Source organism: Notamacropus eugenii, chromosome 2 (assembly GCF_028372415.1).
Source record: "Notamacropus eugenii isolate mMacEug1 chromosome 2, mMacEug1.pri_v2, whole genome shotgun sequence".
NCBI lineage: Eukaryota > Metazoa > Chordata > Mammalia > Diprotodontia > Macropodidae > Notamacropus > Notamacropus eugenii.
In genome coordinates this window covers 43,122,980-43,137,510 of record NC_092873.1, presented here as the reverse complement: position 1 = coordinate 43,137,510, position 14,531 = coordinate 43,122,980, and the positions used below count along the sequence as shown (strand labels likewise).

General features: G+C 42.8%; 1 protein-coding gene across 7 annotated transcripts in view; it reads left to right on the top strand.

Annotated features, from left to right (window-relative positions):
* Window positions 1-3,925: 3,925 nt before the first annotated feature.
* Window positions 3,926-14,531, top strand: part of CRCP (CGRP receptor component) — a 50,783-nt gene continuing 40,177 nt past the window's right edge. The window contains exons 1-3 of one of the 7 annotated variants that reach the window (XM_072640084.1): window positions 4,025-4,085; window positions 6,245-6,354; window positions 8,194-8,365. Coding sequence is in view for 2 of the 7 variants with exons in the window: in XM_072640082.1 (XP_072496183.1) it covers window positions 4,078-4,085 (8 nt within the window). In the remaining 5 variants the exon portion in view is untranslated. Of the gene's footprint in view, window positions 4,086-6,244; window positions 6,355-8,193; window positions 8,366-14,531 lie in introns of those variants that run through there. The other 6 variants (XM_072640085.1, XM_072640086.1, XM_072640087.1 and 3 more) reach the window with 6 other exon arrangements.

Below are 14,531 nucleotides of genomic sequence, written 5' to 3'. Positions count from 1 at the left end.
GTGATTACACCATCTATGAGATGTCACTGGAAGTAAGTCAGTCCTGGGGACTTGTTTTTTTCTGAGTTGTCATGGACCTGACTCAGCTGGATACCACGTTACAATAAGCCTCCTAATTGGCCTGCCTTTTCTCTCCAATTTGTCCTTTGCATCCAAGCCAAATTGATGTCCTTGATATGACCACGAGGCTCAACAAGTCCCAGTGGCTCCCTCTTGTTTCTAGGAAAAAAATCCAAATCTCAAAATTTAGCATTCAAGGTCCTTTCAAGGTCCCTTCAAGGTCCCAATGCCCAAGACCCCAATCTACTCCCGACGGATTTTTCCAGACTGATGTCACTTTACTCCTCCACCACACACTCTAATCTGTAGCCAGACCATACTGTTTCCTTCTATACTTGGCCTTCCATCATATTTTTGGATAGAGGATCTCCTCAGTCTGGAAAAACTCCCTTCTCAACTCCTGTCTTCCAGGAATCCCAAGCTCTCTTCCAGAGCCCACAAGTCACTTCCTAAAGGAAGCTTTTTTCATTTCCCCTCTACCAACTGTTTTATATTTATTCACCTGGGTTCCAGTTTTTATTCCAGTAGAAGATAAACTCCCTGAAGGCAGGTAAAGTTTTGTTTTTCTGTCTTGTCAGCCCTCCTTTATGATGATCAAGTGAGATAATATTTGTAATGAGCTCTGCAAACCTCAAAGTGCTATTTAATGATAGCTATTAATAATTTAAAGGGAAGGAAAGAAGTATTTACATAGTGCCCTTTTAGGTGCCAAATATTGTGCTAAAACTGTTCAGGGTCATGCCATGATTATCCCTATTTTATTTTTTTTCAAGTATTACATATTTAGTATTTTATTTTTCCCCATCACATTTAAAAACAATTTTCAACATTTGTTTTTAAAATTTTGAGTTCCAAATTCTCTCCCTCCCTCCCCAACACCCTCACTGAGAAGGCAAGCAATTTTATTGTCCCCATTTTATAGTTGAAGAAACTGAGGCAAACAGAGGTTAAATGACTTGCCCAGAGTTACAAAGACAGAAAGCATCAGAGGCTGCATTTGAACTTAGGTCTTGATGCTGGACCCAGTGCTCTATCCATGGTGCCACCAACTGTCCCTGTCATTATTATTATTCACAAACACCCTGGATTTGGGCCAGGAAACCTGGGTTTAATTCTTGACTTTGACACTTTAGCTTTGTGACATTGAGCAAGATGGTTAGCCTTCCCAAGCCTCAGTTTCCCCATCTGTAAAAATGGAATAACATCCTACTGAGTGGGATAGGTTTAGTGAAGACTTCTCAGATTGTAATTCTTCTTCCAGGGGTGAGGTAAGGCCTAAAGGCTCAAGGTTACAATATTTTTAGAATAGAATAGTTCCATATAAGGATATAAAACTGTGTAGTGTATTAGGGTCTCAATGATTGGACAAAACTCACATAATTCCTCAATGTCTTCATTTCAAAAAGGATTGGTTAGATTTCGTGTCTAGAATGTAAGATCATATTCTCAGCTAATGAGGATAATGGTCAGTGGGGGGAGGAGGGACTTGTGTTAGGGTCTATATAAATCACTGCCCTTTTCTTTGTCTTTGTCTTTCCTACTCCTACAGGTTAGCCCCGCTTCTCGAGAATCGAATAAATCTCTTTTCTGTCATCACTTTGAGAGGCCTCTGAGTAACTGATTTATGTAGGGACCTGAACCATCCCACACACTACCTTATGGGGTTATTGTGAGGATCAGATGAGATTGTGTTTGTAAAATGTTTTCCATACTTTGAATCTGAATATAAATGCCAGCTATTATTAAAAACCTACTTTTTTTTGTCTAGTCATTTCAGTCTTGTCTCTGTGACCCTATTTGGGGTTTTCTTGGCAAAGATACTGGAGTAGTTTGCCACTTCTTTCTTCAGCTTGAGATGAGGAAACTGAGGCAAAAAGGGTGAAGTGATCTAAGTCACACAGCTAGTAAGTATCTGAGAGCATATTTGAAGTGAATCAGGGTCTGGCCAGTGGTTAAGTGCCTTGTCCAGATTCTAATCCTGACAGTATAAAAGACTCCAGTTCTATCTATCTTTCCACTAGGTCTTGTGTGTTGATGACCCTGAGCCATTAATAAAAAGACTCATCATGTTCAGGATCTGTTTTACGATTCGGTAAAATGAAGATAATAACAGCGCTTGCTCCTCCCCTGTCAAGTGAAATAATGTATGTAAAGTGTAGATATGTGTATATGTAGTAATCTAAGTTACCCTTAAACACTAAATATTAGCAATTACTATTCTCCCCCAAAGTCTGCTTAAGTAGGCAGGAAGAAGTTGCTGTGGCATAACAGATGGAGTGCTGAGGTTAGAAAAGGAAAGACATGCGTTCGAATGATGCCTTATCTGCTGGATCAATATGGTGGAAAAGCCTGATAATTTGAAGTGAGGAATTGGGTTGGACCCGACCACTGCCACCCTTCCCACTCTAAATCTATGGGTCTAAGCTGGGTGACCCTGGGTAAGTCATCTGATTTCTCTGTGCCTCAACCAGCTCCCTCAGATTTGGCATTTAAATCATTTCTGAATGGTTTCTGTCCACTGATTGAGTAATAGATTTTTCATGTAAGAAGGCAAACAAGTGTGCAGAAGACTGTTCCTCTAATAGAATTTTTGTGCTTATGGGAGTAAACCCAGAATTATTGGGGAAAGACAAAGATAAACAGAGGCAAGGTCTTCCATTCAGCCAACGAACCCTTGGTTAGATGACAGCGACTCGAAGTTTGGATAAGATATGGTCCCTGCATTCAATGAGTTTACAATCTAGCAGGGAGAAAAGAAATGTGCACTGACTAGCTAAGTGTTCTTTGGACTTGCAAAAACTCCAAGAAAGTTTGAAACGGACAGAGGATTGAGGCAGACTTGGGTCATATTCCTTTGCTTGGTTGCTTTAATGGGAAGACTTTCTGACCCAAAACACAGGAAGACAGAGTTCAAAATGCAAGTCTATGAACCCATCTCACCTCTCTGAAGGCAATGTTTTCTTTTCTTTCCTGTCCATATTTCTTTCTACCTTCTAATTAATCAATCAAATCATTAAGTGTAGGGATAGTTTTCCTTCTTTGTCTTTGTATCTCTGGCCTGGAAGAAAACTAGGTGCTTAATAAATACTGGATTGGTCAACAAACATTAAGTACCTACTATCCTCCATCCCCACCCCCCACTAGTGCAAAGTATTGGAGTGGGAGGCTCAGTCCACCAATGACTTATTAAGTGCCCGGTAAGCTCTTTGAGGGCTGGGACTGATTTTTGCCTCTTCTCGCTCAGAGCAGATATAAATAGCAATTGTTTCTGTTTTGGCCAGAAACTCTGAGGGCCTTCCCCTTCCAGATGGATTTTTTTTTTGGACTAGCTAAAAGAGGTCATTCTTTGCTCATTTCTTACCTAGCCTTCATCACTGAAGTGCCTCAGACATGCTCTGACATAAGCTTAAAAAGGTCCAGGTCTCTCACTGCATCCTGGGCCATCTCCCGTCCTCCTGATCAGTATCTGACCACTGGACCCAGATGGCTCTGGAGGAGAAAGTGAGTCCCTGCCTCACTGAAATCCAATTCACTTGCATGTCATGGTATCACCTTCTTGATTTCACCTTTAAGAATGAAGGACAACCCCAGTTCCTGCACAGCACCTGGCCCAGGGCAGAGCTTCCTAAATGGTGACTGATTGATATAAACTATCGCTTACTGACTGATCCTGAGTGCCAGACTCCACGGGCATCTGGGGCCAGCAGCAATCTCGGCCTGATTCAGCCCAAACCAGGGGAGTGGCTTAGGCTAGGGGGTCGAGGGCGTTCTCCTGCTACCTCCGCCCATCCCTGCGGCCACAGCGAGGGGGCTGGGCGCTGCTGCTCCGGGCTCGTAGCTAAGGGAGGGCACGGCGTGCTGCCGGGGGCGGCCCCGGCGTGCGTGCGCGCGCGCGGAGGCTGGGCGGCCCCGTGACGTGCACCGGGTGCCCTGCCCCCGGCCGGCGCCGCGGCCTGCAGCTCAGCGTGGACCCGGGATCTCGGAGCCGTGGGAGAGCGCGGAGGAGGAGGGGCCACGATGGAAGTGTGAGTGGGCGGCCCCACGCGTGGGAGGCCCGGGCTGGGGGAGGAGGGCGGAGTGTGCCCGCATGGCTGTGCGGGCGTGTCGGTGCCCACGTGCACTTGTGCGTGCCCGTGCGTGGGCATTCCTGGGCTGGCACGCGCGTGCATTTGTCCGCGCTCCTTAAACCCCTCCTGTGTGCCCCAGGGGCTGGGGAGAGGCGTCCTGGGAGGCTCTCGTGCTGTTCTCAGAGGCAGGGGGTTTAATTCCGAAATGAGCCAGAATCTGCCTTGTTCCTCCCTCTCCTTTGTAATAGCCCAAGAGCTGGTGTGGCCCCTGCAGCCCGCGTGGGTCCGTGGGCGTTCTGTGGTCAGGGAGGAGGGCGTGGGGGGCGCGTCCGTGGGCCTTGCTGCCTCGGAGCTGCAAGTGGGCTGGGGTTATCGTGAAGACGGGGCTGCTGGCTCTGCCCCTTCCACTGGGTATCAGTTACTGCCAATCCCAGTTTTCTGGGGAACCCCAGCTTCATTTCTCCTTCCACCCCCTTGGCATCCGCACTATATGACTGACTGGTCCAGCCGTTCAGCCCTGCGGGCTCCGGCTCTTTGCCACCCCAGAATTAGCCTTTTGGTGTTTTGGACCTTCTCCCTCCCTCTTTGACCTCTTTGGGTAGAGCTGGTAGTAATTTCTTTGGGTTAAGGGGTACGCACAGTTTGGGGGTAACTCCACATGCTTTCCAGAAAGGCTGGACAGTTCTCCATTGTACCCATAGTGTATTCATGTACCTCTTATTTCTTGTTTCCCTGTTTTGGATGTTTGCCAATCGGATGCGTGTGAGGTTGTTACATTTGTTACTGTGTCTGATTCTTCCGGTGACCCCATGGACCATGTTGACGGTATAGACCCTGGCATGGTTTGCCCTTTCCTTCTCCAGTGAATTAAATGGAACTGAAGTTGTTTTAATTTGCATTTTTCCAATTATTGGTGATTTAGAGTCTCTTCCCCCCCTTATGGCTTGGATTTCTTCTGAAAACTTCCAGTTCATTTCCTTTTATTTTGGTTTATCAATTCAGGAATCAATGATCAATTCTTATAACTTTGAATCATTTCTCTATATAACTTAGAAGTGAGGCCTTTATCAGAGAAACTAACTGCAAATATTTTTCTTCCCCATTTACCTGCTTCACTTCTAGTTTTAGCTGCATTGGTTTTGTTTGTGCAAAGACTTTAAGATTACCTGTAACATAGGTTGCCCATCTTACCTTCTGTGACTCTTAATGTAAGAGTACCCTGTGTATATGTATAGTAGGTGAGAACAAGGAATAACCAGCACTATATGTGGGGGTACAGTGGAAAACAGCATTTGGAATCAGGACATGGGGCTGAGTTCTCTGCTTCATCACTTATCTCTGTTATCTTAAAATAGATTACTTAATTTTGTTGTTTTATTGAATTGACTTCACCTCTAAGTTTCCTTTGACCTCCAAATCTGTGATCCTAGTATATACACATGTCCACATACACACACACACACACACACACACACACACACACGACAATTGGGGGTTAAGTGACTTGCCCAGGGTCACACAGCTAGTGTCTGAGGCTGGATTTGAACTCAGGTCCTCATAACTTCAGGGCTGATGTGCTATTCATTGCACTCTGTGTGTGTGTGTGTGTGTAGAGGTATTATATATATGTATGTATATATTTAAATATTTTATTTTTTCCAATTATGTAAATAATTTTTAACATTTAAAACAAATTTTAGTTCCAAATTCTCTCCCTACTTACCCTTCCTTTTCCCTGAGAAGGCAAGCAATTTGATAGAGACTTTGCACTTGTGCAAAACATTTCCATATTAGCCAGGTTGCAAAAGAAAACACAGATCAAAAAACCCCGAGAAAAAATGTAAAAAGTCTGCTTTGGTCTCATTCAGACTCCGTCAGTTCTTTCTCGAGCCAGACGGCCTTTTTCATCATAAGTCCTTTGGAAATGTCTTGGGTCATTTGGGTCATTGCTGAGAGTATATGTGTAATGCTAAGTCATTCACAGTTGATCCTTGTACGATATTGCTGTTAATGTAGACACTGTGGAATGTATATTTTAAAATGTATATTTAAAAAATTTAATATTAAAAATAACAAAAATATACTTTTTTTCCCCTCCCATCATTCTCTTCCATCAGGAAAAAAAAAAGAAAAAATGAAAACAAAACCCACGTAACAAATCAGCAGTCATTCAAAACAATCCCCACATTGTCCATCTGCAGCCTGCTTCCATCCTCTTTGTCAGGAGGTGGGTAGTGTTTTTCAACGTCTGGAATCCTGGGCTATTGTTGTTTTGAGCAGAATTCTTACGTCTTTCAAAGTTGTTTAGCAGTGAGGGGTGAGGAAGAGTGAGGAGTCACCAAGGTGATGGAGGGGCCTTTGACAGGAATGCAGAGTGTAGGAGAGGGGAAGATTTGGGAGGAAAGATGATGAGTTCAGTTTTGTTCTTGTGGAGTTGGAGGTGCCCTCAAGACATTGAGGTCCATGAGACAGAAGGAGGCCTCAGGCTGAGTGTTGGGTGTCAGTTACAGGAGAAAGAGGGGGTGACAAGGCTTGGGTACCTTTGGGATCGAGTGCCCACAAATCCATCTCTGTGGATGGAAACATGATCTGATGGGTTGTGACTTTTTTTCCCTTTTCCGGGAATATTCCTTAAATGGATCAATTATTGTCTCATTTAGCAAGAAAGAGAAAGTGATACTCATCTAGCTGTTTCTTAGAATTGGAGTTTCTAGCTTCTCACTGTTCTCTAGGGTGAGTGTCATTGGTGGAAGGACCCCTTTGGTAGAGTGAGTTGAGTCTTGGTTTGAATCATGCCTCAAATGCTTACCAGCTGGGTGGAGCAGGTCAGCTAACCTCCCTGGGCCTCTCTGAAATGAAGGAGATAGATTTGATTGTCCTGTGAAGTCTCTTTCAACTCTGAATCTGTCCCTGCCAGTGGTTTTTGGAAATCTGGCCTCATAGGCAAGTTCTTGCCTGCTGGCACCTTTGGAAAAACCCCAATGCCCCGCCTAGTATAGAAAATAGAGTGTCATGTCTGGGGAAACTAGGGTGTCAGCCTAGGGGAATTTTGTTTCCGTTTTCACTGTTTCCTTATTGTTTCTACACTCTAATCCAACTACCAGGGAAACTGAAGCCTCTCATGTTGGTAAATGCGCTTTTAAAGAGGTTCCCAGAGTGGTCAGTCAAAACTGGGAATTAAGAACTGGAAAGCAGACCCTGGGTTGAGCTAGGAGATGTTCCCATTTTTGGGATGATAATCAAGTCTTCTTAAAAAAAAGACCTTTCCTGGTCTTTGACCAAACCATGTGGTTGGGCCCTCCCTGGTTACCATTGTTAGCCCTTGGCACCAAGTTGTGGTTGGTCTCGAGGCCATGGTCATAGTTTATTTTTCCATGCGAGTACAAACATTTCTGTTCTGACTTAATAGACAACTTTTGGAGATGATTGTGAAATGATTGTGAAATCAGTGAACTAAACAGCCAGGCCACCTTCAATGACTGTTGAGCCCAGAAGGAGTGCATTTAGGATTAGGGGTTCTTGATTTGGGTTTCTTTAGACTAGGAGAGGTCAGACCACCCCTAGTTAGGGATGTTGAAGTGGAGACTTCTGTTGAGGATAGATTAGGCTGGATGGGCACAGCTTTAGACCCCAGAGGGACCTTCCAAGTCACCACTCCCCTCATTCTACATCAGCAGAAAGTGAGTCCCTAAGAGTTTAAGTGGCTGCATAGGGTCACACAGCTAAAGCAGAGTTGGGATTTCAACTTCTTGAGTCCAGATTCAGCAGTATATTTTGTTGATAGATGATTGGCATGGAACACCAGACTAAGAAAGAGCCCTAGATTTCCCCCATCTTCCCCTGGCTTCTGTGTTAGTTTTCTTATCTGTAAAATGGGAATAATTTATCTACCTTAACAGAGTTTGCAAAGGGCAACTGAACTGATACACACACACACACACACACACACACACACACACACACACACACACACACACTGCTTTTAAAATGGAATTAACCCTACAATCTCATAATAGGCAACACCCTTTTGAGGTAGCTGTGGATTGAGCTTCTCCATGCTTTACAGGAGGAAAAACTGAGGTTCAGAGTGACTGAGACTGTTGGTTGTAACACAACTTCTGGACTGTCTCCAGGGAAGCCTGCCTTGATGAGGAAATACAAAGGGAGGAGGAAGAGGATGCAAATATCTGATGTGCCCCAGAGTTTACAATCTCACCTCTTCCAGGAAGTCTTCCTAGGTGAACTCTTTTATTTTTAAATAAATTTTATTAATGTCCATCATGTGTCACCATTAGGAACACAGTCACTTAAGCTCAGAGCACCTGCCCTGCTATGTTTTGGTGTCTCACTCTTTTCCAGATATTTCCTCAACCCCTTCCAAATTAACCCTCCCTTGAAACAAAGGAAAAGCAGTCAAGCAAAGACTCACCAGCACAGTGACCCTGTTGGACAGTGTATGCAACATTGTGCATGTAGCCCCCCACCTCCCTACCTGAAGGAAGCTTCAAGCTTTTCCCCTCAGCAAGTTCCAAACCCATTGGTTACTTGGCCCTCAGGGCACAATGTATGTTCTTTCCCTTTGGATCAGTTCGTGTAGATCTTCCCATGTTTCTCTGAATTTCTCGCTCTCAATTTCTTCTGGTGCAGTAGTATTTCATTATATCCACATCTCATGGTTTTCCTTTGTTAATGGACACTCAGCTACCTGGTTTTTTGTGGAGCAAACCCAGTATTCAGTTTTCATGCTCACTCTGATGGATTCCCATTAAATTGTGAGCACAGTGCATAGTAGACACTTGACAAGCGTTTATTGACTGATTGATTACCTTCCAACTTTATTTTCTGTGTATTCTGTTATGGGGTTTTGTTTAAAGTAGCCTCTTAAACACTCATTTGAATTGAATATGCTTTGTCATTGTTTCTTAGCTAGAACTATGGGGAGGCAGTGATTCTGGAGGAAATACTCTATACTTCCTGAAAGCAGTTTTCTCTTGACCTCTTTTGGGATTTTCTTGGCAAAGATGAGGGAATGATTTTCCATTTACAGATGAGGAAACTGAGGCAAACAGGGTTAAGTAACTTGTCCAGGGTCACATAGCTAGTAAGTGTGAGAGGCTGGATTTGAACTCAGGCCTTCCTGACTCCAAGCAGGCTGTTCTATGCCCTGCACCACCTAGCTGGAATCTGAAGACCTGGGTTCAGATCTTGCCTCTGATGTTTATACCAGTGTAACCTTCAGCTCTTTTCAGTATTTAATTCTGTTAACCACCCCCGCGCTCTGGATCCTCTCTCAACTCTAGATTTTTGCTGACACTCGTCTTTGGTTTTTTTCTTACTTTTCTGATCAATCCTTTTCAGTCTCCTATGCAGGTTCATCTTGTATCTCATGGCCCATAATGGTGGGTGTAAACCAAGACCCTTTCTCCTTCACTTTCTTTCTGTACTTGCCTGCTTGGTGACCTCATCAGCTTCCATGGGTTTAATTATTATCTTTATGCCAGTGATTCTCAGATGTCTATCTTTTTCCTCCCTCCCTCTTTTCCTCCCTCCCTCCCTTCTTTCCTTCCTTCCTTCCTTCCTTCCTTCCTTCCTTCCTTCCTTCCTTCCTTCCTTCCTTCCTTCCTTCCATCCATCTTTTCATCCATCCGTCTATCTTTCAAAATCTCTCTCTTTCCACACCTCCTAAGAGATCTCCCTCTGTTTGAAACTGGATGTCCAATCAACATTGCAAACCCAAACATGTCTAAAACAGAAGTACAACTTTGTCTTTTTCTTTCCCTACAAATCTCATTCTCTACTAAATCTCCCTATTTCCCTGGAAGATATTGCCATTCATCTGATATCCTCAGTTCATAAGCTCAGCGTTCTCCTGGATGCCCCATCTGTCCAGTCAGTTGTCACATCTTGGGTTCCTACTTCCTTGGCATCTCTTGCATCCTCCCAGCTGCCGCCTTCATTCACATCTTTCTCCCCTGTCCCCTGAATCTCCCCTCTCCAGCCCATGATTTTCCTTCTCCCAAACTTCTGTCTGTCGGTCTCTCTCTCATACTTAGTAAACCCCCATGGCTCCCTCTTACCTCCAGGATCAAAGAGAAACTCTTCCATTTGACTTTTCAGGACTTTTTGAACCTTTTGCCTTCCTATTTTTTCCACCCTCATTATATGTTTTTCTCTTTGTGCACATGTTGGTCCCACCAGACTGGCTTCTCTCTGTTCCTCTGTCTCTGCCCTGGTCTTCCCTGTACTGAGAACACCCTTCTTTCTTCCACCCCTGAGATTTCCACTTGTCCTTCAGGATACAATTCAAACACTCCCTTCTACCTGTTTTCTGTCCTGATCCTCCACACTGGTGCCCACACTCCCTAAATATATTGTTTTTATTTTATATTTATCCTGCATATGTACAGAAGATATACTGCTGTCTCTTTTGATAGTTTATAGATTCCTTGAGAACAGAGATTGTTTCTTTATCCCAGGATCATAAGTGCTTAATAAATGCTTGGTGATTGATGGATGGGGCTAATCCCTTAATCACCTTGGTCCTCAGTTTCCCTGTCTGTAAAGTGTTTTTGTGGATAGGGGTGGGAGGTTGAGGTTGGAATAGTTGGCCCATGTGGTCACCGCCAGCTCTCACTCTAGGATCTTCTGTTGTGGAGAACTGTTAGTAATCAGTAATAAGTCGGTCACTGAGCTAGGTCTGGGGCTACAAAAACAAAAGCCTAGGATCATAGCATGGGTCACAGGTTGTTGCTGTTTCATCATTTTCAGTTGTGTCCAAGTCGTCATGACCTCATCTGGGGTTTTTTTGGGAGAGACACTGGAGTGGTTTGCCATTTCCTTCTCCAACTCATTTGACAAATAAGGAAACTGAGGCAGAGTTAAGTGACTTGCCCAAGGTCGCAACTCCTAGTAAATGTCTGAGGTCATATTTGAAGATGAGTCTTCCTGACTCCAAGCCTGTTCTGTGCACTCTGGCACCTCTTAGTGGCCCTATAGTTCATAGGCACTTTCTAACAAACACTCGTTCCGTGGCAAAGGAGGCCTTTCTTGGTCTCTGTCCTCCCTCCCTGCTATGTCCAACCTCTCCAAGGTTACTTTGCATCCATTCTGTGTGTATCGTGTATACAGAGCTTGTCTACAAGTGAAATAAATGCTTCATTCACTCATTCGTTGTGTTACTTATTTATGGATTGGGGTGGATATATATGTATACATGTAAAATATACATATATAAAACATGTGTACATGTATGAAAATATATGCATATATGTATACATATATTAAAATATGGGTATATATACATATATGTGTGTGTGTATGTATGTATAATATGTTATATATAGTCAAACTCCTATCCTTTGTCACCCAGAAACACTCAGAGCCCACCCCACCATCAAGGACTTCTACCTCCTTGCCCCCACTCCAATCCCCACTTTGGTGAAACGGATGGAATGCTTATTTTTGGCTCCTTGTTGATTATATCCAGAAAAGGTAGCAATCCTTTCTGAGACCATTCGGATTGATCTTGATATGGACAGCAAGAGGATGGCATGTGGGGAATGTGCTGAGCTTGCTGTCTGGAAGATGTGGGTTCGAATCTAGCCTCAGACACGCCATGGCTTTGGACAATCCATTTAACCTTTATAAGGGTTTATTATAATTATAATATATAATTATATTTATATCACTATAAATATATTTATTTAAAACTATATTACATATAATTATATAAAATTATGCTTATATATAATTATATTATTTGTTATTATACTTGGTTTAGTCTTCATAGTAACACCCAGAATCAAATGATATAATGTACATGAAGTTTCCCATTTCTCAGAGAGTGCTGTGAGCATGAGAAGGGAAATGGAAAAAAAAAATCATTCTTAAGATCATAAATTTGGGCAGTGCAGTGGATAGAGTGTTGAATTTGGAATAAGAAAACCCTGAGTTCAGATCCTATCTCTGACGTTTATTAGGTGTGTGACCCTGGTCAATTCACTGAACCTCTGTCTGTTTCTTCCTTCCTCTGTAAAGTGGGGATATTAACAGTGTCTACCTCCTAGAGTGGTTGTGAGGATCAAATGAGATGACGTGTAAAGTGTTTTTAAACCTTAAAATACCATATGAATACTTCTTCTTATAATGATCATTATTATAGATTTAGAGCTAGAAAGATCTTCAAGACCATTTAGTTTAATAAATACTGTTATTTTACAGATGAGGAAACTGAGGGAAATGGAAGTTAAGTAACTTGCCCGGAATCTCATAGCGAATAAATGTCAGAGACTATATTTAGAGCTAGCTCCTCCAGTACCAGATATTTTGCTCCGTTGGCTGAACCATGCTGGGTGATGGTTTCTTCCATGAGGAGCAACATTCATATATGTATGTATATACACACATACATATATATATTTTATTTTTTGGCTCCCCTGGAAGGTTTTAGGAGAAGAGAGCCCAGCTGAGCCCAGTTTAGAACAGAGCCATACATTCAGGAGTATTTTAGGGCTCACAGACTATCCTCAGTCCATAAGACTCCCTGCCTTTTCATTAAATTGAATTACATTATTTAATGAGCAAAGGAGCCATGGGATCTGTTTAGCAGTTTTCATATTGGGATGAACACTAATTAGATCTTTTTCTTCCTTTAGTGGGTTGTTTTTTTTAAAATTCATCTATTTCATGGAATGATTCAGAGCTGAGGTCATTGAGGAGGAGGGTAGCTCTTTGAATGTCTTCCTTTGATTTGATTTGGTAAAGCAGTGATGCATTACCATGACAATCGGTCCCCAGGGTCCAAAGACCATAGGGCACCCATGGGGTTGGGTCTAGATGTTGGATCATACCACAGCCATGATGAGTAATCCCAAGGCCAAGCACCAGACCCAAGTGTGATCTAGTTCGTTGCTTATTGGTCAGAACGAATATTGTCCTGGAGTCATTCAATCCAGAAGTTTTATCAGACATCTTCTGTGTACCTGAAATTATGTTATGCTCTGGGAACCCAAAAACCAAAATGTAACCATCCCTGCCATCAGGGAACTTATATTATACTTAGAAAGATGAAAAGGGATCCCCCCCACATGGCAGGGATCTTCCTTACTTCCCCTTGACATGACTAGGGTATTGATGGATGGAACATGCGGACCATCCACTCTTTATCCAACTGCTCCCTCGACATGTGACAACCTCATATGTTTCCCAACATTGAACTAAAGGAAATCCCAACACTTGAGTAGAATTGCACAATTTCTGAGATGGAAGAAGTTCAGTAGCCATCTCATCCAACCTACGCCTGAAAACATTTCTTCTATAACACGTGAAATAGATCCAGCCTCCAAGGCAACTCATTCCCCTTTTAAATTAATTTTTTAATTTAATATTTTATTTTTCTCTAATTACATATAAAAGCAATTTTAACATTCTTTAAAAAAATTTATTTTGAGTTCCAAATTTTCTCCCTCCTTCTCCCTCATTGAGAAGGCATTTCACTTTTTTAATAGCTGTTATTGAGTATGTGGAGAGGTTTCTGGGGTCCTTGAACTTGAATGGGAAAAAAATAAATCTTTTTTTTCACAAATCTCTGATTGATATTTAGTATTTCCTTTCATTGTGAATGGTTTAAAAAGCATTATTCTGAAATAGGTTCCATAGGCTCGCCTAGCCTTTCAAAGGGAGAGTGATCTGTGATACCCAAAAGATGATGAACATAATGAATTGAGCTCTAATTGCTGGAAAATTTTTCCTGTTGGGAAACCTAAATTTGCCTCTTTGCAACCTGTGTCTCTTCTGCATTGAAGTGAACTACCTGCGTGGCCTTAGATGAGTCACATGAGCTCCGTGGGCCTCAGTTTTCTCATCTATAAAATAAAGGGGTTGAATTGACTGACCTTTTAAATCCCTTTAAGTAATCTTTATGAGTTTCAGTTTTCTCATCTGTAAAATGAGAAGGAATTTGATGCAGTCTCTTTGGTCCCTTCCAGCTATAAATCTGTGATCCTACAGTGTGATGTGTATGTATATACATATGAAATATAGACTAGACTTTTGCTTTATTGGTTTAGGAAACTTCCAGGTGAAGAAACTCCCTCCACCAGTGCACGTTGGCACCTTCTTTGAATCTTAGGGTGTCAGAGATTTGTGCAGAGCAACGAACGATTAAGCACTCTGCCCAGAGTGGCACAGCAAGCGTATGGCAGAGGCAGAGCTCACACGTGGTTCTTCTGGGTTCCAAGGCCAGGTCTCTGTGCCCTTTACACTTTGTCCCACATAGCCCAGTTCTCCCTGGCTCCTTTCTTTCCTCCAATTCTCAGTCTCTTTCCAGCCCTTCTAGCCCATGCCAAAGTCATTCTCTCCTTTGGCCATGTTGGACTTTCCACGCTCTCTCCTTTGGGTGTCCAG